The sequence below is a fragment of the Sus scrofa genome, chromosome 4 (genome assembly GCF_054392235.1).
Source record: "Sus scrofa isolate SSC_HxYL_T2T_F1_AM1 chromosome 4, Sscrofa_HxYL_maternal_Yorkshire_Landrace_v2.0, whole genome shotgun sequence".
Lineage (NCBI taxonomy): Eukaryota > Metazoa > Chordata > Mammalia > Artiodactyla > Suidae > Sus > Sus scrofa.
Window position 1 is genome coordinate 4,307,330 of NC_139386.1, and position 22,689 is coordinate 4,330,018.

The window sequence follows — 22,689 nt, forward strand, 5'->3', positions numbered from 1 at the left end:
GACCCAGGCTTGTCTGGTTAAAAGAGGACTAAGGGAACACAGCTCATCTGAAAAGGACATAAGTTCCCCGGTGGCCTGGTGGTTGAGGATTTAGCATCATCACTGCTGTGGCTCGGGTTCGATTTTTGGCCTGGAAACTTCTGAATGATGTGGGCATGGCCAAAAAGAAAAGAAAAGAAAATGAGAAAAAAAAAAAAAAAAAAAAGACTCACTGGCTGAGCTTTGCCGAAACTGAGTTATAGCCAGGGGCGCTGAATTGGTTGGGGAACGGGGGTGAAGTGGGAAAAACAGCATATGCTTTCAGGGATTTTGAGCAAAAATGAGCTCATGACCCTCTTCCTCCCCCTAAGATACAGGTCAGAACATAAATGCAATCCAGAAAGGTGTTTATTTCCAAAGTGAAATCTGTGAAGGGGTCTTTGATGAGTAGTTTTGATGCGTAATTCCCATCACCTTCTGGATGTGAGTTGGCAGACACCCCCCACCCCCCCACCCCAGGTGCGGTAACTGAAAGAGCTGCAGGGAGTTCCCGTTGGGGCTCAGTGGTAACGAACCCGACTGGCATCCTCGAGGACTAGTATGCAATCCTTGGCCTCGCTCAGTGGGTTAAGGATCCAGTGTTGCCGTGAGCTGTGGTGTAGGTTGCAGACAGGGCTCGGATCCTGCGTTGCTGTGGCTGTGGTGCAGGGCGGCAGCTGCTGCTCTGATTGGACCCCTAGTCTGGGAACCTCCATATGCTGTGGGTGCGGCGCTAGAAAACAAACCCCCCCCAAAACCTATAAAACCTCTGAGTTACGAAACGAGAGGGTCCGTGGCAGCCAGGCCCGTCTGGGGTGAGGATGCGGTGACGCTCCCAGCCAGCCTCCCCGGAGCACCTCTACCACAGAAGACACCTCCTTGAAAGCTAGTCCGCCTGGGTTTCACATTTAGACCATCACTTCTGTAGAGAATAGACGGCGATTAGGCGTTTCTTTGCGTGACTGTAGGATCACGCTCGCTCGTCTGTGTCTTCCGCCCTTGCTTCTCCTTCTTTCTTTTGCGGCGCAAAGCGCCACCTCCTCCCCAACCCCGGCCTTTGACTGAATGATAACCTTCCAATCGTAAGGCCGGTCTTCAGTCCTGGGGTTTTATCTTCTCCTGCTCGGTCCCTCCTTGGCGGAAAACACTGTATGTTGTTATTAACACACCTTTCATTGGCCTTGACTTCTTTTGGTGGCCGTGTCGTCCTAGTCTGTTTGGGTTACTATGACAAAGATGCCAGAGCCTGGTGGCCTGGAAAACGACCGGAATTTACTTCTCTCCATTCTGGAAGCTGAGAAGTCCAAGATCAAGGTGCCAGCAGGCTCGGTGTGTGGCTAACAGTCGGCTGTTTGTGTGGGTGTGTCCTGACGTGGTGGAAGGGGTAAGAGGGCTTTCGGAAGCCTCTTTTATAAAGTCTGATGCCTTTCCTGAGGGCTTCGTCCCCATGACAGCATCACCAAAGGCCCTGTCTCCAAATGCCATCGCACTGGGGACTGGGTTTCTGTGTGTGAATTTTGGGGGGCCGCGAACATTCAGTCTCTAGCACCTGTCTTGTTTTTTAAAGGAGGCTCAAGTACCCCGTGGTTTTCACATCCCACCGCTCAGCCTCGTAATGTCCATACTGCCCATGTGGTACCTTTGACGTTGTGTCATCATCATTATCGTAACCCGGAAGCACCGTCTAACTTCACCGCCGCCCCCAAATGGAATCTGAAAATAAACCCGAGCAGCACATGACCAGTCTCTGCCTGGCTTTGCATCTAAGAAGTGCAGACAACAGCCAGCCCTAAAGGAATACCATTCTTCATTTGTCTCAGAGAACTTGAGAGGACATCCGGTGTCTCACCCAGAATGTAACTGGTTAAATCAAAGCCCCGTTCCTTCCCTCGGGGGGGGGCTCTTACACCGCAGGGCTGTTCCTGGGCTCCTCCCTCGGGCCCTGAATTTCCCCCGGGCGCTCCTGTGTCCGCCCCTCCCCAGCCTGCCTCGTCTCCTCCCCACCAGAAACGAGCACCTCACTTCCCATCACCCCGGCCCAGCAGGACTAACTGCAAGGTGGTAGGATGACCGTGGGCGTTGTGACGTCCCCCACGTCCCCAGAAACCGCGGGAGACGGCATATGGCATCCCCTTGGACACGTCCAGTTCTAGTCTGTTCCTCTTAAAAGAAATTCTCTTCCACAGCAAACCCTCGCGGACATGAGCTCTGTCATCTGTCTTTGGCTGTTGCTCTCACCCTGTTAGTGACTAGAAGGCACAGTTTGGCAAAAGATGTAGAGAAGGCGCGTAGCCATCCAGGCTCTTGTTTCCGCCCTCCTGCTTTGCAAGGGGCCCGCTTGGCGGGCTTCCGATTCTGACTCATGCTTCGTTCACCCTTAGAACAGAAAGCACCTGTACGTGGAACCACAGGTGTCCCGCGTGGCCCCTCGTCCTTTCACGGGTCTCTCCACGTCCCGTCCACTCCCTAAGGATTCGCCGTATCAAGCCCTTAAGCGGAAAGCAGGGCAGCAGAGGCAGACGCCATCCCTGCCCGCCCGGAGCAGCTAAAATTGCCCATGAAATATGTCCCTGCCCAAGTGATTTCACCTGTAAAGTAATTGGCTGCTTCCAGCCAAGCGCCTGTAAATCAACTGTTCAGAGTCCTTTCTCCACTTCAGCTTATTAAAAGCTTCCGTGGTGGGGAAACCTTATTGAATTTTCATAAATCCTGTCTTTGGCTGCTGGCCTAGGCTCCTTGCTAAGGGCCGGGCCATCTGTCATGAGGGTGCAGGGGCGAGCTGGGAGCAGGTGTGCGGAGAAGGGGGCGAAGGGGTGACAGCGGGGGTGTGAGTTCATCCCTCCCCGCTCCAAGCTTTGCAGGAGCCCTGTCACTTGCCGAGTGGTCTGTCCCTGGTCTGGTGCCAAGTCTAGAAGAGTCTGCATCCTCAGTCCTTCGGTCCTGTGAAAGTGGGTTTGTCTCTAGGAGTCTCGCTGTGGCGTGGTGGGTTAAGAATCCAACTGCAGCACCTCGGGTCTCTGTGGAGGCATGGGTTCAGTCCCTAGCCTGGTACAGTGGGTTAAAGGATCCACTGTTGCTGCACCTGTGGTGTAGGTTGCAGCTGCGGCTCGGATTCCATCCCTGGCCTGGAAACATCCATACGTCCCGGGTGTGGCCATTAAGAAAGCAAGAAAAAAGTGGGCTTATCCCTTGAGGAAGGTTGGGCTTGTTGCAGAAGCATCTCCAGAGAACAGGATTCAGAGCCATGAGTCTGTTAGGGAAATTATCTCAGGCTCGCCCTGCAGGGAGTGGCACCCCCGGGAGGTGGCATGGCGCCCTGGCAGAGCTGTGCTAAGTTAGCAGTGTGTTAGGTACCCACTCCTGGGGGCTGCCCTGCGCTCGGCCGAGCGTCCTCTTATGGCTACAGATGGCCCCAGGGCAGGCACCTGCAGCAAGGAGCTGCCAGCTGTGTGTTCCCAGGGAATTTGGGGTGGGGCCCTGAAGGTGTCAGCTGTGTCAGTGTCTGCCGGGTAAATATCTGAGGCCAAGAAGATGAAGTGACTTGGCCGACGTGATCCTGCAGGTCCCGGGGGCAGAGCCCTCCCCACAGCCTCCAAACCAGTGCTCTGCTTCTGCGTCCCTGGGCCTGTGCCTGCTCTCCCTCTGCGTCCCCTGGCCTGTGCCTGCTCTCCGTCTGCGTCCCCAGGCCTGCGCCTGCTCTCTCTCTCTGTGTCCCCGGGCCTGCGCCTGCTCTCTCTCTCTGTGTCCCCGGGCCTGCGCCTGCTCTCTCTCTGTGTCCTTGGGCCTGTGCCTACTCTTCCTCTGCGTCCCCAGACCTGTGCCTGCTCTCCCTCTGCGTCCCCGGGCCTGTGCCTGCTCTCCCTCTTCATCCCCGGACCTGCGCCTGCTCTCCCCCTGTGTCCCCGGGCTTGCGCCTGTTCTCCCTCTGTGTCCCCGGACCTGTGGTTTCAGCAGAACCAGGTGTGTGTGTGGAGGGGGCGTGCTGGTTGCTGTCATGTCCTCACATCCCCGCTGGATCCCCCGTCCTTCGTCCCTGGCCCTGTCCTCCAAGGCGTCGGCACCCAGGAGCAGCGCTGAGCCCTGGAAGGGGACCCGTGGCTTTGCTGCCACCCTCTGCCCTTCTCCGGGCGGGGGAGTGGAGGGGAGCCGGTGGTCTGGAGTTTCGGCTTCTCCCTTCAAGGCGTGGGCGACAGTCTCTTTCATCTTCAGGTTCCCTCTGATCTGCGCTTCGCGGGGTCTGAAACGCTCAACAGTGACCCAGTTGGGCCTGAGGGCAGGTCCCGGTGTTGCTGAACCTCACTGAACTTGGAGCCTGAGGTCTGTGAGGGCCGGAGACCCTCCGGCAGCCGCAGCCAGGCCTCCTGCCGTCCAGTAGGGTCCTTGTGGATGGGACGTTGGAGGTCACAGCGGGTGGCCTTGATAGTAACCCTGGAACCTTGCCTTTGCCCTTTGCTCTCCTAACGATCCCCCCGCTGACATCTTGCTCAGCCTTCGCTGCCTGAAATCGCCCCTCCTTTAAGGCTTAATTCCCTCTGAGTCCCTTGTTCCGACGGCCTCCTCTGCCCAGGGCCCGGGGGTTCCCATACAAACACACCGGCTCGCAGCCCTTCGGAGACTCCATCCCAGCCGAGGAAAGAAGCACTGGCTGCCTGTGTGCAGGGACGCAGGGCAGGTGTCCTGCCTTAGGGGTTTTGTTTGCACTCCCGTCTCCCAGGGAGCCAGGTAATGAGAATAGAAATGAAAGCCTCTGAGAGCTGGGCGATCCTAAGTGCAGCGCGCACGGCCCGCCTCCTTCGGGGTCCAGCCGGGAGCGAGCAGGGCCTGCTCATCCACGCTCTCATTTGTCTCCTGGGGCTGCTCTCATTCCATCCTCCCAGCAGCCTGACCAGCCAGATCCTCTTCTCCCATTCATTTTCCAAATGAGGGGAACCACTTAAGAGATGTGACACTTGCCCCAAGTCACATTTAGGACTCGAGAGAGCCACAAGTAGACCCCAGCATCCCAGCGCCAAGCAGATGCCCTTCTCGCCGTCTGAGCCGGGCAGCGGTGGAAGTTGCCGTTTATGTGGTCTTGGCTCGTGCTGATGTCTTCTCAGGCACATTCCTGTTTTCCGCACTGTTGCCCTGCGAGACCCGCATTTGTGGTTCCTCTGTCCTTTCTGCTGGTTTAGTCCCGCTCCTTGGATTCAAAGAACCAGAGAGCCACTCATAACGCAGCCAGGAATCAGGCTGCCCAGTTTCCCTTCAATGGGAGTTTGCACAGTCAGCCCCATCTTGCCCAGCCTGGGGACACCAGGCGTCTCTCGGTTGTTCCTTCAAGGCCGAGGCTCAGCAAGTAAAGCTCCATTTACTACCGTGCACTCTTGTCCTGTTCTGTGCACAGAGTAAGGTCCAGCGGGACACAAAGGAGGGGGGTGGGGGCATACCGCACAGATAGGGTATGGCCCCAGACCCCAGGGCACCTTGTATAACCAGGAGCTCAGCATCCCAGTCTTGGTTTTAGATTAAAGCCTCAGGGGACTCAGCAGGTTAAGGACCCAACACAGTCTCTGTAGCGTAGGTGGCAGACGAGGCTCCGATCCGGCGTCGCCATGGCTGTGGCGCAGGGCTGCAGCTGCAGCTCTGATTCGACCTCTAGCCTGGGGATGTCCATATGCTGCAGGTGCAGCCCTGAAAAGAAAAGTAAAAAGGTTTGAAATAAGTTCTTTTTCTCCCTTCTGGTTGAAAACTCTCCTTTCTAATCTCCGCAAGGATTTTTGCTGTTCCTAGTAATAATTCCTAGGGCGCCCTGAGCATCGTACAAATGCGCCAGGCTCCCGTGCGAGGCCCTCACGTAGACTCCGCTCCTCGGTCTTTGTCGTGGTCCTGTGAGCTTGAACTCCTAGCCTTTTCAGCTCACAGGTGAGGACCCTGAGGCTTAGGGAGGTTCAGACCGTGGGCCCAGGTCCCTCTGCAGATGAAAAGCCAGGCAGGCCTTTGAACCCTCCCCCAGAGCCCAGCCCACAGCCTGGTCCCTCTCAGCCCTTCAGATGAAAGAGGGTGGAGGATGAAATGGGTGCGTATCCATGGGAGGCGGGGGGAATGCACCTGTAATTCGCCGGTTTTTAAATTGACGAAACAAGAGTGACGGTTTGGTCTTAGCTTCCCGCAGACTGGGCTCTGCCCATGGGCTGATGGAGCAGCTGCTCCGTCCCCGTCTTTCCTATACATCCATCCCTGGCCCTGGAGGCTTGATCAGACTCAGGTTTGATCTCGTTGGCAAGACTTCACAGGTGCTGTGTTCGTGCAGCAGGAGGCGCGTGGTGTCTCATGGTCTCGCGTGATGCTCTCCCGCTTTGATGTCCCTGCTTAAATCAGTCAGCCCATCAAGGCTTGCAAATTGGTGCTGTTCTAGTTCGCTCGGCTCTTTGTCATGTTTCAGCTCGAATGAATGCTTCTCTGTGGAGACTCGTTCCCTCATTGACGATCCGGATACCCGGCGGGCCGGATCCACGGAAGCAGAACGTAAACACCACAGCCTTTCCCTGTATTTCTTCACATAACACCTCGGTTCCTTGGCATCTTGCAAAGGTCATCCAGGAGGTGTTTTTATTTTTTTTTCTCTAATTTTGAACTCATGGATTTATACACACTTGGTTATTTTTTCAGTTCATTGCACTTATTCTTCCTTCTGACGTTCAAATTGTCTTATGCCAAGGGGAGCCTATTCAACTTGACCTTGAGAACTTTCGACAGAAGCCTAGCAGCCTTCAATCATTTCCTTGCTCTTTGGAGTGATGGGACCCTCCCGATTTGTAATATGTTCCTCGCCCAGATCTGAGATTTGTTGTTTCTCCAAGGAGTTGTAGTTCCTTTTAGTGGATAATGGTGCCAATGGCCAAAATAAGTGTGTTGGATCAAGTGACTCTTGAACAAACCCATCAGAGGGCATAATCTTGGGAAAGAGGGTTGTTATCATTGAAAACATGTTCAGATTTAGGGAGGGCATTGGGAAGTCATTACACAGTCTCCCCTCCATGACACACTTTTCTGTTTCTTAAAAGTATGTTAGCAGGCAGTTCCCATAGTGGCGCAGTGGTTAACGAATCCGACTAGGAACCATGAGGTTGCGGGTTCGATCCCTGGCCTTGCTCAGTGGGTTAAGGATCCAGTGTTGCCATGAGCTGTGGTGTAGGTTGCAGAAGTGGCTCCGATCTGGAGTTGCTGTGGCTCTGGCGTAGGCCGGTAGCTACAGCTCCGATTCAACCCCTAGCCTGGGAACCTCCATATGCTGCAGGTGTGGCCCTAGAAAAGGCAAAAAGACAAAAAAAAAAAAAGTATATTAGCAGAATAGCCATGGGAATTCCTTTTATGGGCTAGGCTCCAGTCTGGTTCTCTGCTTAGAGTAGTTTATTTCTTTTCTCTCTCTCTCTCTCTCTTTTTTTTTTTTGTCTTTTCAGGGTTGCACCTGCAAGATGTGGAAGTTCCCAGGCTAGGGGTCAAATCAAAGCTACAGCTGCTGGCCTACACCACAGCCACAGCAACTTGGGATCTGAACCGCATCTGCGACCTACATCACCTCACGGCAACGCCAGATCCTTAACGCCCTGAGCAAGGCCAGGGATCGGATCAAACCCACATCCTCACGGGCCGCAGTGGGAACGCCTTCTTTTATTTCTGATCCGACAAGGCAAGGTGATCATCTAGCTTTGTATTACAGTTGAGAAAACTGAAGCTCCAAGAAATAAAGTAACATGCTCAAGGTCCTATAACCAGTAATTGATAAAGTTAAGATTTGAAATGAAGGCCTTTTGATAGCAAAATCTATCCTTCACATGTGGCTTTTATACTAAAGGACCTAAGAGAGGCATTTGGAGCTTAGTCTAATGAGCAAGTTAGAGGCTTAAGGTGGATCATGGAGTTGAATTTGGGAACAAAAGGTGACCCTAAAATGGGGCAGTGTCCCCCATGCCAGTAATGAGCTGGCCCTAGGCCCTTTCCCTGAGGAACAATTGTACCAGTAAGGAGCTGCTTTGTTCTTGTTTGTTTGCTTACCTTTTAGGGCCACACTTGGGGCATATGGAGGTTCCCAGGCTAGGGGTCGAATAGGAGCTGTAGCTGCTGGCCAAAGCAACTCAGGATCTGAGCCGCGTCTGCAACCTACACCACAGCTTACGACAATGCTGGATCCTTAACCCACGGAGCGAGGTCAAGGATCCAGCCTGCATCCTCATGGATGTTAGATTCATTTCCGCTGAGCCATGGTAGGAACTCCCGTAAGGAGTTACTTTGAAAGGAATGATGTTCAGATACATGTGTATCAGTCCACCTGTGCCGTTGACCTACAGCTTACAGAGCCCTGAGGACTGATGGAGGGAGAGGGGACTGTGAGTCAGGTGGACCCCAGGTGGAATTCTGGGTCATTGTCTCACCTGTTTGACTTGCCTGCTTGGCTTAGGCCTCTGGAGGTTCCCCGCTTTCTTTAGTGCTCAACGCTGCCCTAGGATGATGCTTATCTTACTTTATCAGGCACTTCTGGGCTGGATTTGGTTGGCAGGCTTTTAGGTTCCCTGGCCTGTCCTATGGCCAGAAACCTTTGCATTGGTATGGAATCCTCTTCCCTGTTGGGGTCTCTGGTACGTCCCCCTGGGCTCTGCTGCAGAGTCACATGGCCGCACTAGACTGAGAGTGGGATTCACCCCGCCTGGCGCCTGCAGGCCCTTGGTCTCTTCGAGGCCTTAGTTGGAGCATCCACGAGACAGAAGGATGATAACAAGTGATTTTCGGAGTTCCCATTGTGGCGCAGTGGTTAACGAATCTGACTAGGAACCATGAGATGGTGGGTTCGATCCCTGGCCTCGCTCAGTGGGTTAAGGATCCAGTGTTGCTGTGAGCTGTGGTGTAGGTCGCAGACGCGGCTCGGATCCCATGTTGCTGTGGCTGTGGCTGTGGTGTAGGCTGGCGGCTACAGCTCCAATTGGACCCCTAGCCTGGGAACCTCCATGTGCCTTGGGAGCAGCCCTAGAAAAGGCAAAAAAGACAAAAAAAAAAAAAAGTGATTTTCAAGCTCTCCTCATACCATCAAATCTCGGTTTTGGTGGAGGGCCACTTGCTGCGCTCTGCTGGGTCCCGACTGTGCACCGGGCTGCGCTAAGCACGGGGCAGGGCCCCTGAGGCAGCATGTGGTCCTTCCAGCCAAGAGGACAGACAGGCCAGGAAGCAGTGACAGTACCAGGTGGCACGCCCTAGATGGAGTACCCCCGGGGGCTGGGGCATCACTTCTAAGGAGCCTCCTGGGAGAAGCCAGGGAAGGCTTTCCAAGGGAGCTGATGTGCAAACTGAGAAGCAACATGTGGTGAGAGGATGTGTGCAGGCGGAAAGCAGGCAGGGCTTCTCTGCAGAGGGAGAGGCTTGGGGCCAAGGGGCGGTCCCGCTCACTGCAGCCCCTGAAACTACACCAATGCCTCCCTCAAGGGACACACCTTATGTGCAACATCTGGAGGCCAGATGCTAGGCTGGCCACACTTATAGGAGGGCAGACCCGAGTGTGTGTGTGTGTGTGTGTGTGTGTGTGTGTGTGTGTGCGCCCACTTGCAGGAGCAGGGAGGGGAACCACAGCAGCATCTGCCAGGCGGTCCAGTCTGGGTGTCTGGCTCTGAAAGTGCTCCCCAGCCATCCCAGGGCAGGAAGGGGCACAACACGAGGGTGCTGGGCTGCTGGTTCCCACCTCACACCAGAGCTAGGACGGGCTCACCTGTCAGAAACCCAGTGGTGCCCAGATCAGGTTGTGCTGGTTCAGGGGCACATGGAGAAGGTTCCAGAAGGGTTTCTATATGCAGCCTTCCTGGGTGGTGGTGAGAGGGTGAGACCCTGTGACTTAAAGGTGGGAAGAAGTAAACTCCTCCTTTTAGGACAATTAAAGCCCAGCTTAGAACTAACAACGGCGGCCTGTTTCAGCAAAGATTTCATTCCTAACTTGCTTACTTCTTTGTTTGTTTCTTAGGGCCCCTCCGGACCCCCAGGAGAAAAAGGGCCCCCGGTACAGTATGATTTGAATAAAGGGCTGGGTTTTGATGGGAAACTTGATGCGCTGATCAAAGCCATTTAAAGTGGCCTGGCCAGAGCGTGTTTACAAAGAAATCCTAAAGGTTCAACAGTGAGGCTGCTCGCAAAGAGCAGTGACCTGTGGCGTGGGGGGTGGGGCGCTCGTCCAGTGCAGGGAGCACAGGAGGTAGTGGACAGGCTGGCGCTGCCTTTGCTTTTGTCACCTCTGCTTTGCAGAAGGACAGCCTGTGTTTAAAGAATTTAATCAAATTGCCAGAGGAACCCATTTTGAATCCCGGCTTCCTCATCCCCCGCCACGCAGCCGTGAGCGAACGAGGACTCGCTCTTAACCTGTAAGGGGGCGGGAGGTGAGGGAACTCCCTACAGGAAGCGAGATCCATCACGAAAGCCGTCTGTACCGTTCCCGGTACCGCCTGGAGGTCTTCAGCGGAGTGGGAGTGATTTTCTTATAAGAGCTAACGACCGGAGGTCTTCCGTGGCCTAGCAGCGAAGGCCCTGGCATTGCCACTGCTGTGGCCCAGGTCACTGCCGTGATGTGGGTTCAACCCCTGGACCTGGAACCTCTGCGTGCTGTAGGCGAGGCCAAAAATAATCATAATGACACCTGTTGCCTGAGTCCTGAGCCCTGTGCCGGGCCCTCCCACGTCAGTCTACGCAGCAGCCAGCACCGGGAGCTGGTCGTCCACACTGCAGTGAGGGGAGCAGGACTGGAGCTGAGGCCTGCCTTATTGCGGGAGCTGTCCCGTCCACTCAAGAAGGGGGCCCCCGGCCATCAGGCTCACGGGGAAGGCGTTCCAGAGTGTTCTCTGTGTGTACTTAACGCGCCCGCCTCCACACCCTCAGTGAATGTGTAAGCTCTGGGCTGGCTGCTCTGACACACGAGTCACATCAGATGGCTCCGGCCAGCAGGCCATTTGTGCACGGAGACGGGACGCCAGGGAAAGGAGGCCTTATTGTTCTTACTTCTTTTCTTTCTGTGCAGGGATCTCGAGGCCCACCTGGAATGCCCGGCCCCCAGGGACCAGCTGGCCAGGATGTAAGTGAAGGCCAGGGATGCAGGATCAGCCCAGGTTCTTGCAGAACCGCCCCCCGCCCCCAGCCTCCCTTGACAGGAAACCCCAGGGGAGCAGTTCTGCCCCACGAATCCCTGCCCCTCCCCCACCAAGGTTTTTCATGTTTTGTTGTCTGCTCCCTGTGACCTTTGATTTTGTATTGTCTGGTTTCACGTGTTTCGCTTTCGTGTTATGCTTCCAGAACCTCGTAAGCTCCTGGGTACCCCACGCGCACACGCACAAGCACCACTCCGCATGCATGAGTTGTTGTCGGTTTCGTGTTTTGGATGCGAATCAGAGACGAGGTGGCTTACTCTTTTGAACATTTGCCACAGTTGAATATTTCCCGAGAAACCTTGGGTATTCAGCTGAGATTGGAAACCGTGAATTTTTATTGACACCCGTCTTCACAGTTGGGTGATTTTTTTTTTTTCCCCCGAGTTACGTTTGGCAGATAAGAGAGTTTGGAGGGGAGGGCGGGCCGAGCGGGTCGGGATGACGTGCTCAGCACAGTGAGTGTTCTTTCTTTCTCCTCTTAGGGTGTACCAGGACACCCCGGCGAGAGAGGGCCTCCCGGAAAGCCAGTATGTCACCCAGCTGCTCTGGAGGACTATTGACCATCAGCCAGGGATCCAGCCAAAATAAAATGCAGCTTGGATGGTTCCAGAGACTTTAAAAGGGGGCTTTTTACAGTGCTGCGAGCAGGGGGAGCCAATCGGAGAGGCTGTGACACCCCCCGCCCCCGCGCCCCTGCTCCCAGAGACAAACCCCAGAGAGAGGCCCCTGCTCCTGGGTGCTTGCCTTCAGAGTCAGGAGAGAATGAGGATGGTAGGGAAGGGGCTGCCAGCTCCGAGCTGCCATGGGGGGTTCAACGCCACTGCCAGGAAGCCTGGCCAGAGGCAGGGAGGGAGCCGTGCCCCAGCCCCACCGCCACTGCGGTTTCCCAATGTCCTTCTATTGGTCCAGCTCACCCGGGGGCCAGCAGGCAGGTGGGTCCCGAGGTACTTCCCCAGGGTGCGGTTTCCGGGGCCTGGAGCAGGGCCGAGAAGGATGGATGGGGCTTGGGGGTGACAGAGCAGCCTTCTTGCCCGTCCCTAGCTGACCCGTGTCCCGCCTTTTTGCTCAGCGATGTCCCTGCCTCCTGGTGTCCACCTCCTTAGAGTAGATGAGACCGTCGCCTCTCTCCCAGCGAGGGCAGCGACACTGTCAGAGTGTGAGCAGAAAGGGACCGTCCCGAGAGGCTGGCCCTGGGCAGTGCGGTCGCCCTCCAGCCCGAGGTCCCCCTGCGGGTTCAGTGCACTTGGCTTCTGAGACCCCCACCCCCCGACCCCGACGAGGTTACCAATGCCAGAGAAGCCCGAAGGCTTAGCCAAGCAACCACATCGTGGAGCAGCCTCCGGGAAGTGGGGATGAGCAGTCGGGGTGAGCGGGAGGCAGTGGGAAGATACCGGGAAATAGGTCCGCTGAGGTCGCCGCCGTAGCAGTCGCCCCCTGGGCACCTCAGGCCTCAAGGCCGGTTTCAGGAACCAGAGTGCCCCCCGGGCCATCAGAGGCCCCCTGTCTCCGTGGTCAGCCTGGCCGGCCACGCATTTCAGACAAAGACCCAAGGCATGGAGGCTGCCGAGGGCTTGAGCATCTGTCCTCCGCAATCCAGCCTGCGGGGCCCTGGGAAGTGCACCTCAGTCTGCCCAGGGGTCCTGGAAGTTTTCACTGAAGTCCGACCTTCAGTGGGATGAGTGGAAATCTTGCTGGAGGTCAAGGGGGATTCAGTCATGCCCCCTCTTCCTCATGGCGCCAGCTTTACTGCAGCCACGTAATCCCACAGGGTGCACCCCGTTGCCCAAGTGCAAGGCCCCTGAGAAGCGGGGGGAGGAGTGAGGTGCAGGCCAAAGGCTGAAGGGGGTTCAAGGACCTCCGCCAAGTCCAGACCGTGACAGATGCAGCCTGAGGGAGCTCCCCCTGCAGGCCTGGTGGTTCCAAATCCCAGGCATCTCTAAATCCCAGGCAGTCCAACCACCCTCTCCTGGGCGTCCTGTTCTTGTTACAGCCCAGAGGGTGGATCGAATCCTTGAGTACATCGACTCGGAAAACACAAGCACGCGCCCAGCCCCTGCCGGGGATGTGCTCCGCAAACTTGAACGATGCCACTGTCACATGGCTTTCTTTAGCCGGCAGGATGTGGCGGAAACCCTCTGGGGTTGGGGAAAGGACGGGGAGCCAGGACAGGCATCTCCCTAACGTGCTAGACTGGGTTCACATAATTCATAAACCTAAACTCAGACTTGCTCAGAAGAAATCAGCCGTAGGTCAGATTGTGGGCACAGGCGTCCCCCCGGAGAACGGGTTTTCTGGTATTCCTTTGCCATTGCAAAACTGAGACGTTTGCAAGCAGCGTGCCCATCTCCATTCTTCCCTTTGGTGTCTGTCTTTGAATTTCCACTGTCCTTCCCAGCTTCGTGTCCCTTACACCCCAGCGTGAACCCAGCCTGCACCCCTCGAGGCTCCAGGCCGGCCACAGTCATGACGCGCCACATTCCAGCTCACAGCGGGTTTGGATGTGAAGTCTGTGAGCCGCATGCTTTCCGAGACTTCGTAACCACTCCCTTTTCTGAAATCTCCTTCCTGCAGTTGGAGACTCCAGCTCCTAATGATGAAGGACGTTCGAAGTGCTCTTTTACCTGGGAGAGCCGAAGGACGTGCTTTAGATTCATACTAGGTTGTGAATGACTGATAGCAACCGCTGTTACCCGTCTGGGTGGGGCCTGTAGGACCCATAGGACCTATTGGTTTTGATGGAAGTGGAGAGGAGGGAGCACCAGAAAAGGAGAAGGGGCCGGAAGAAGGAGACCGGGGACCAGACAGGCTGATGTGAGATGCAGGCCTGGCAGCCTGTTCAGCTGCTGCCTCAGAGGAGTCTGTCTGTGACTCCCAAGCGTGGGGCTTAGACGGGGCTCTTTCGAATCCAGCGTGTGGCACTGACACATCCAGTGTTAACAGCTTATGTTGTGAAGACAGCGCACGGCCCGAAGCAGCACGGGTGTGCGGTGTGCAGGCTTGTGTATTTGCCTGTATTCATTTCTCTTTCCTTTGACAGGGCCCCTCTCCACTGCTGTCTCCCGGGGACATAAATCTCTTGGTTAAGGTAAAAGCACGAGTTTTGAAAATGGTTACTGGGGGAACTGGAGATCTCAATGACGTGTGTGTGTTTGGCTTTTTCTGTGTGAACAACTGTACTGTGGCCTTCACGTTTGCTGCGCTCTCACTGTGTGCCTGCGCTGTGCTAAAACCCACTGTCCAGTTCTGCAGCCACTGGCCACGTGCATCAATTTAAGGTTAAGGTGATTGAAATTAAATGCAATTAGGAGTTCCCACTGTGGAGCAACAGGTTAAGGATCTGGCATTGTCTCTGAGGCAGCATGGGTTCTATCCCCAGCCTGGTGCTGTGGGTTAAGAATCCAGCCTCGACGCAGCTGCAGCTCGGATTAGGTTCCTGGCCCAGGAACTGCCATTTGCCTTGGGTGTGGTCAAAAAAAAAAAAAAATTTCAGTGCAATGAGCATCTCCAGTCCTTAGCCACACCAGCCACCTTCCAAGTACTGAGTCGTCACACGTGGATAGTGGCTAAATCAGGCTAAATTAGGCTAGCAGATTTAGAGCCTGTGCACCGTCAGAGAGAGCCCTGCTGGGCAGTGCTGTGCTAAATGCTTCGTGTGCATCTCTTATTCCACAGTTACTCTCTGAGGTTGGTGCTTATTTATGTTCCTGTTTTGCCTATCAGAAACTTGAGTCAGAGGTCCTGTTGTGGCGCAGCAGAAACAAATCCGACTAGGAACCATGAGGTTGCGGGTTCGATCCCTGGCTTCGCTCAGTGGGTTTAGGATCCGGCATTGCCGTGAGCTGTGGTGTAGGTCACAGACGTGGTTTGGATCCTGTGTTGCTGTGGTGTAGGCCGTCAGCTGTAGCTCTGAATCGACCCCTAGACTGGGATTCTCCATGTGCCACAGGTGCAGCCCTAAAAAGCGAAAGGAAGGAAGGAAGAAAGACAAACCTGAGTTACTGTGAGGGTTAGTAGTGACTTTCTGGGATTAGAATCCCCTCCTCCCAGATTCCCGCAACTGACCTTTGACCCCACCCAGGACTGCCTCCTCGAGTCCTGAAAAGAGGATGGTGGGCAGTCAGACGGGGTGAGTGGGGGTCCTGCTGGTGCAAGGTCCAGAGCACAGGTGCAGGGCAGGGGACAGGGGAGCCAGCTGCCCCCCTTAGCCGGATGAGTCAGGTCTGAGTGCAGACTCAGCTCCTCTTCAGAACCACATGTGCTGCTCCACGAGCGGCGGGAGAGGTGCGCTGAGCACAGCTCTGCTGAGATAGGGCGGGAAAGCTGGATGCCAGGGACCTGGACTCCATCTTCAGTGGGGAAGAGCTGGGCAAGGCAAGAGAGACAGGATGAGATTCAGGCTCCGGTGACCACCGTCCTGCGACAGTGAGCGTAGGGGAGCCTTTGGCTGCCTGTAATTCAAGCCTTTGTCTTAAAACTGGGTGAAGCTTGGCTCTGGGTTCTGTGTGGTCAGCCCCTTCCTCTCTTCCTGTGTTCCCCAAACTGGATGAGAGCGAGGGAGGAGAGCAAGAAGGAGAAGAAAGCTTCCCAGAAACCAAGGACTTTGACTCTCCCTCCATCCTGAGATGCTGCGATGGAAAACCATACGTTTTATTAAAAAATAAGCAGCAGGAGAGCAGTCCTTCCTGGTTTTTATTGACAAGAGGGAGTTTGGTTTTTTTTTGGTTTTGATTTTGTTTTTAACAACAAGGACATGGCACGAAATCATTATGTATTGATCCAAGCCTTGTTTATTACAGGCTTTTATAGCCTAGATGATTTTTCCATAATTCCTTCCCACTGGAAGGCACTGGATTTGCATCAGCTCCTCCCCCCAAGGATTTCAGCCTAAGGGCATCCCCGTCTTCGTGGCAGTGATAACAGGAGTGAGTGCTGCGTGGGTGCCGCTTGACGGCCACACAGTGGTGACAGGATGCAGCTGTGTCATCAGAGCAGCCAGGCCCCCACATTCCCGAACGTAGCACCTCAGGGCAGCACCTGAGACTCCATGGTCCCCCAGAGCTGTGCCTCGCCTGGAAGCCCCGTAGACAAAAGCCCGGGCCATGGGGGTGTGCCCAGGTCTGTGGAGTCAACTCTCCCAGCACCCCGTTTTATTTATTTATTTTTTTTATTTTTTTTTGTCTTTTTGTCTTTTGTTGTTGTTGTTGTTGCTATTTCTTGGGCCGCTCCCGCGGCATATGGAGGTTCCCAGGCTAGGGGTTGAATCGGAGCTGTAGCCACCGGCCTATGCCAGAGCCACAGCAACGCGGGATCCGAGCCGCGTCTGCAACCTACACCACAGCTCACGGCAACGCCGGATCGTTAACCCACTGAGCAAGGGCAGGGATCGAACCCGCAACCTCATGGTTCCTAGTCGGATTAGTTAACCACTGCGCCACGACGGGAACTCCCCAGCACCCCGTTTTAGAATCACCTGCTGCCATCTTGGTGATGGAGGTTAGAGTCTGATGGTGGTCCAGGCAGCTGGTGGCCAGACCCTCCCTCTTGCTGAGAAGGCATCTCTCATAAGAGAATGTCTGTCTACCTCATGCTGATCCCTGGGAACCGCCTGGGTGGGCAGCTCGCCTTCTGAGAGCTCCTGTTTAATGCACTTCCATGGTGGGATCTGCGCCCGGCGAGGTCTTCCTCAGCTTCTCCATTAGATGCTTCCCCAGGATAAAGAGTATTTCGTCTGATCCTCACAAACAACCCAGGGGTGGGTACTCTTCCTGGCTGCGTTTTACCCAGCAGGAGGTTGGCTCCAGATGGGCCAGGTGCTTGTTCAAGATAACAGAGCTGGACAGTGGCAGAACCTAGGTTCACATCCAGCGTGACCCGCTCCAGATCTCTGGGCGTGACCTCTCTGTCATCTGACTGCATCTCTGCGCGAGTCTGAGCATCCTGACAGCTCCCTGACGAAGCACAGGCAGGTGGTGAGCTCTGAGCCCATCACCCACAGCTTTGAATAGTGGGCTTTGGCAGGAGTGCACTGTGGGGACTCAGGGATCGAGCGAGAGGCTGGATGAGATGACCTGGGCAGCAGTGGTGGTCTTTTCCCACATGGCAGAGGCTGGAGCATCCCTGCCATTGTGAGCATCCTGTGGGGCGCTTGCCTGGTACACTGGCCACACCACGTGCAGGGACACCGCCAGGCAGGTACGCCGAACGTGTCTCAGACGAAGGGACGGGGTTGAGGCGAGGGGGAGTGGGCACTTAGAGAGACACACAGGGGAGCCTGCAACGTGCTGGCTGCCTCACACCTGCTGTTTACATTTCACAACCATCTCCGAAGGTAGGAGAATGACCCTTGTTAGGAGACAGAGAAATAGACCCAAAGGGACCAAGTGACTTGCCTGAGATGACGCGGTTGAGTGGAAGAGTTAAGAGTCAGTATGGATGATCAAAGACATCTGGTCTGTAAAGCAAACAAGGCTACGGATTTAGGGAGGAAAGTAACAGCTGAAACCACAGGGACCCCCGTAGCAGCTGCGATTCCGGTGCCCTCGCCGCGCGCCGGGCACGGCCTCAGGCATTTTCCCTTTGTCATCTCACGTATTTCTCCCCAGACTTCAAGGTCCTCATCAGAGATCAGGAGACTGGGGCTCAGAGAGGGGAAGCTGTGATCCCAGGAGGCCCCAGGCTTCGCTCTGGTCTGGATAAGCCCGTCTTGTTGGAAGCAGAGCCCTGTCTAGTGGGGAGGGAGAAATTTCCCTGCAGTGCCTCTTGAGTTCTTGTGACGGGAGTAATAATAGAACTGACACAAGACATTAACAGGAGAAAAAGAAAGAGATTTTAATTTGTGCCCATGGAGGTCTCAGAGAAATGGGACCTAAGAAGTGACCAAAACACTTAAGGCTTTTTAGACAAAGAAACCATACATTTATGAGGAATTTATAGGACAAAGAAGCCTAGGCTTTGGATGCTTAATTAGTGGAGAATCTAAGCAGAGCTTGGGTTTGGAGTAGTCCGTTAAAATTAGTAGGTTTGTATAGGAGTTCCCTGGTGGCAGAGTGGGTTAAGGATCCAGTGTTGTCACTGCTATGGCTCAGGTTTGATTCCTGGCCCAAGAACTTCCACATAATAATAATAATAGGAGGTCCCATCATGACATAGCAGAAACGAATCCAACTAGGAACCATGCAGTCGTGGGTTCGACCCCTGGCCTCGCTCAGTGGGTTAAGGACCTGGTGGTTGTTGCCATGAGCTGTGGTGTAGGTCATGGAGGCAGCTCGGATCTGGCGTTGCTGTGTTTGTGGTGTAGGCCGGCAGCTGCAGCTCCATTAGACCCCTAGCCTGGGAACCTCCCTATGCTGCACTGGTGCAGCCTTAAAATGACAAAAGACAAATGATGATGATGATGATGAGAAAGATTTGTTTTGCAGGCATCTCGGTGCTGAAACCCCATCTCTGGCGACAGAGAGATGGCTCCAGATGCAGGAAGTGTCCCTTTCACATGACAGGTTTAGTTGTTGCTTTCCGGGAGCTGGAGAGAAGGGTCAAAAATGTCCCTCTTGCGATGGCCATTTCTTAGGTAACTTTAATGCAAAATAATCAATATGCCATTGAGACGTATTTGGGGGCAGCTGGACCTGGGCCCCAGTGCGAGTCTCAAGGCCTTCCAGGTAGGCCAGTTCAGGAGGGACCAGGGCTCCAGGAGCACAGGAGCCAAAGACAGCATCGGTAGGACAGGAGGTGGGGTGCTGGGCTTGCCCTGTGCTCACTGGCTTCTGGGACTGGGTCAGTACGTTAGGTCCAGCCCACTCACTGGCGTGTCTGGGGGCCACTGAGGGCTGCTCTGGTCTTCAGGGAACAATCCTGCACAGAATGTGTGACTAAGACACAGCCAGGCTGAGAGTAATCCGTGCCAGAAATTGCGAAGAAATGGGATGTATTGAGATTTTACATCACTCAGCTATTTCTATGCTCTCTGCTGTGGGTCCCGTTGCCCAGAATGGTCTCAAATCACTCCTGTGCCCTCCAGATCCACCAAGATATCAGAGGCCACAATCCCTGCTGCCACCCGGCTGGAATTTTATGCACCCCATGTCCTTGTTGCCACGTGTCGTGGATGGACCTGATTTTAAAGAACCATGGAGACGGTCTTAGGATAGACGAGTTCCTCTCAGGGCGGCTGGTCTTTCAAATAAGGAACAGCCACTGAGAACAGCAACCTTCAGTTTATCTCACTCGCCCCTTCGTTTGGGCATTTTTCACCCTCCCCTGCAGTTCAGCCGCTTCTGAAACCACCCACGGAAGGAAATGACACTGGGTGTGGAAGGTCACCGTCAGCTGGTTGGGTGGTTGGTTGGCTGGTTCACCAGCTGTGGACGTCGTGTTGTTTGCTATGAACTGGACGGAGAACGCGAGTCTGCCCCTGTCCCCAGAACTCAGCCGTTCTTTTGCCTGATGGGGTGAACGGAGCTTCAATAGCAGGAACTCCTGGGTCCAGGGGAGTTGGGACATGTCCTGCGTGTGAAGCCATCAGCAAGGCTTCTTGGAGTAGGACATGTCTAAAGAATCTTCAGGAGTTCCCGTCGTGGCGCAGTGGTGAACGAATCCGACTGGAAACCATGAGGTTGCGGGTTCAATCCCTGGCCTTGCTCAGTGGGTTAAGGATCCGGCGTTGCCATGAGCTGTGGAGTAGGTTGCAGATGCGGCTCGGATCCTGTGTTGCTGTGGCTGTGGTGTAGGCCGGCGGCTACAGCTCCGATTGGACCCCTAGCCTGGGAACCCCCATATGCCGCAGGAGTGGCCCAAGAAAAGGCAAAAAAAAAAAAAAAAAAAAAAAAACAGACCAAAAAAAAACATTAAAAAAGAAAAAAAAGAATCTTCAAAGACCGCGTAGGAGTGAGCACGTAAAAAGAATGGTGGACGGTTCAGGGTTGCTTTTTGGATAGAAAACCCAGTCCGTCCTGAATTAGAGACCAAGATGATGCCAGGTCGCCCGCGCCATCCCCTTGCCGAAAATGAACAAGCTTAGCAGATCTCCAGCAGAGCCACCAAAGGTCCTCGTTACTGCGTTTGTTTTGTGTCCGTTCGTATCGTGGAACTGTGAGCTCTTGAAGACGTGTGCTCCTTGTGGTCTCAAAGCAGAAAAGCCCAGCGCCTAACAGGGAGGGAGCTGCTGAGGGAGTGCATCTGCGTTATTAGTGACAGCCCAGGGCACCGGAAGGCTCTGACACTATTCTAAGTACCGCCTGATCTCCTTTAACCTTTGTCTCCAGGAGAGGCTCGGGGAGGAGGCGTGAGGATTAGAGAGAAGGGCGTGGCAGGAGCAGACCCTGGCTGGGGCTGGGCAAGCGTGTGGCCAAGCCTGTGGATTCTCTTTGGTATTTACTGGGCTCCAAACTGGGAGAGCTGGGGTAATGCAGACAAATCAGAGGACCTGTTCCCTGGGCTGAGAACGTTACATTCACTCCAGGGTAGAACGACCGTATGATCCAGCAGTCCACTCCCAGGCACATAACTGGACAGAACTTCCACTGAAAAAGATACATGCACTCCCACGTTCACGGCAGCTCTGTTCACAATAGCCAGGACCTGAAGAAACCTTAAGGTCCATCGACAGATGACTGGATTACGAAGATGTGCACAGGAGTTCCCGTCATGGTGCAGTGGAAACGAATCTGACCAGGAACCATGAGGTTGCAGGTTCGGTCCCTGGCCTCGCTCAGTGGGTTAAGGATCTGGCGTTATACTGTGAGCTGTGGTATAGGTTGCAGTTTGCAACTTGCATTGCTGTGGCTGTGGTGTAGGTTGGCAGCTGTAGCTCCGATTCGACCTCTGGCCTGGGAACTTCCATATGCTGTGGGTGTGGCCCCAAAAAGCAAAAAAAAAAAAATGTGGTGCATATATACAATGGCATACTACTTGGCCATAAAAAAGGATAAACTAATGCCATTGGCAGCAATGTGGATGGAACTGGAGATTCTCACACTAAGCGAAGTAAACCAGAAAGAAAAAGACAAATACAATGTGACATCACTTATGTGTGGAATCTAAAATGTGGCACAGATGATCCTGTCCACAAAACAGAAACAGGTCACCGCCAAGGAGAGCAGACTTGTGGTTCCGGGGGGCGGGGGGGAGGGACGGGCAGTTTGGGGGTGTTTTGGATGCGAACTGTTACATCTGGAATGGATGGGCAGTGGGGCCCTGCTGTACAGCACAGGGCACTGTGTGTCACTGGGTCACTTTGCTGTACAACAGAACTTGAAGAAACACTGTGAATCAGGTGTACTTATTAATAAGAAAGGAAGGAAGGAAGAAAGAAAGTTCACTCCAGGGCTAGTACCTGCCTGCCTCCAAGAAGTAGCACAAAGCTCCACTCCAGGCAGCATTTATTAAATGCCTACTTTGGACAAAGAGTAATGCCAGGCGTGGTGAGAGGGGGCATGTGTCGCAGCAAGAAAGTCCTGAGGGTGTGTGCCTATTGCTGGATTTCGCTTCTTTGTTCAGAAACCACTTAGGCACACCCATGAGAGAGAATTCAGCTCCCAGCTTTGTCTGGGCTCCAGCCTTGGGGCCAGAGCATGCTGTCTTTAACAGGACCAAATGTTTTCATCAAATCTGTGCCGTGGATGTTGGCAGATGCTCACAGGCGCTGGTACGTGCGCTTTCGACATCTCTGTCTTGGGCTGCATTTCAGCCGTCTGGCCAGAAGTAGGGAGAAATAATCCAGGAACATGAGCTAGATCAGCGCCGATCTAACGCAGAGTTTGACCCAATCCACCTGTTTGCTTTTTCGCTGTGGGCTGGCTTCCTCCTGTCTGTGGAGGCAGAACCTGTGGTCTCCTTTTGTTTTCCCAGTAGCTGTACTGTGTGTTTTTGCTCTTTCGCAGGACGTGTGTAACGACTGCCCTGCAGGCCCCCCAGGCCTCCCTGGTCTGCCAGGTTTTAAAGGGGACAAGGGTGTCCCAGGCAAGCCGGGGACAGAAGGCACAGAAGGCCGGAAGGTAAGGAGAAAAGAGAAAGTTGACTTTCTATCACTGCCGCGAAATACCTCGGAGATTCCAGCCCCGCCTCTCCATTCTGCGCAAGGCTATGGATACGGGAGGCAGGGGTCCTTGGCATCCTGGGGACTGGCTCCCACACCAGCTGCCATACTGGGGGTGGGTGATGCCCAGGAACCCACGGCTGCACTCCTGTCACCACTCACCTGCATCCTTCCTCAGACACGCTGGCCTGGGAGTGGGGACGGGGCATCCCAGCGGGAAAGCAGAGAATAAATGCGGAAGGAGTGGCTGCCGGATGACTCTGGGCGTGGGCTCCAGACACAAATTCTTACTGGGTTTTTTTTCCTCTTTCTTTCCCTGTTGTTCTGCCTCAGGGAGATGCTGGGCCCAGAGGCCCCCCAGGACCCCCTGGAATAGCTGGACCGCAGGTCAGTGAGCCTTCCTAAGAACCACGTGCATCTGCTCTCATCTCCCTGGTTGACCTAAGTTTGGGCAAGGGTGCTGCCCCGTGTAAAGCTATACTGGTT

General features: G+C 54.6%; 1 protein-coding gene across 1 annotated transcript in view; it reads left to right on the plus strand.

Moving 5' to 3' along the window:
* The window catches only part of COL22A1 (collagen type XXII alpha 1 chain), a 244,538-nt gene that overhangs the window by 166,013 nt on the left and 55,836 nt on the right, over positions 1 to 22,689 (plus strand). The window contains exons 41-46 of the mRNA XM_021088863.2: positions 10,001 to 10,036; positions 11,045 to 11,098; positions 11,654 to 11,698; positions 14,209 to 14,256; positions 22,049 to 22,162; positions 22,537 to 22,590. Of these exons, the coding sequence (XP_020944522.1) occupies positions 10,001 to 10,036; positions 11,045 to 11,098; positions 11,654 to 11,698; positions 14,209 to 14,256; positions 22,049 to 22,162; positions 22,537 to 22,590 (351 nt within the window). The remainder of the gene's footprint in view (positions 1 to 10,000; positions 10,037 to 11,044; positions 11,099 to 11,653; positions 11,699 to 14,208; positions 14,257 to 22,048; positions 22,163 to 22,536; positions 22,591 to 22,689) is intronic.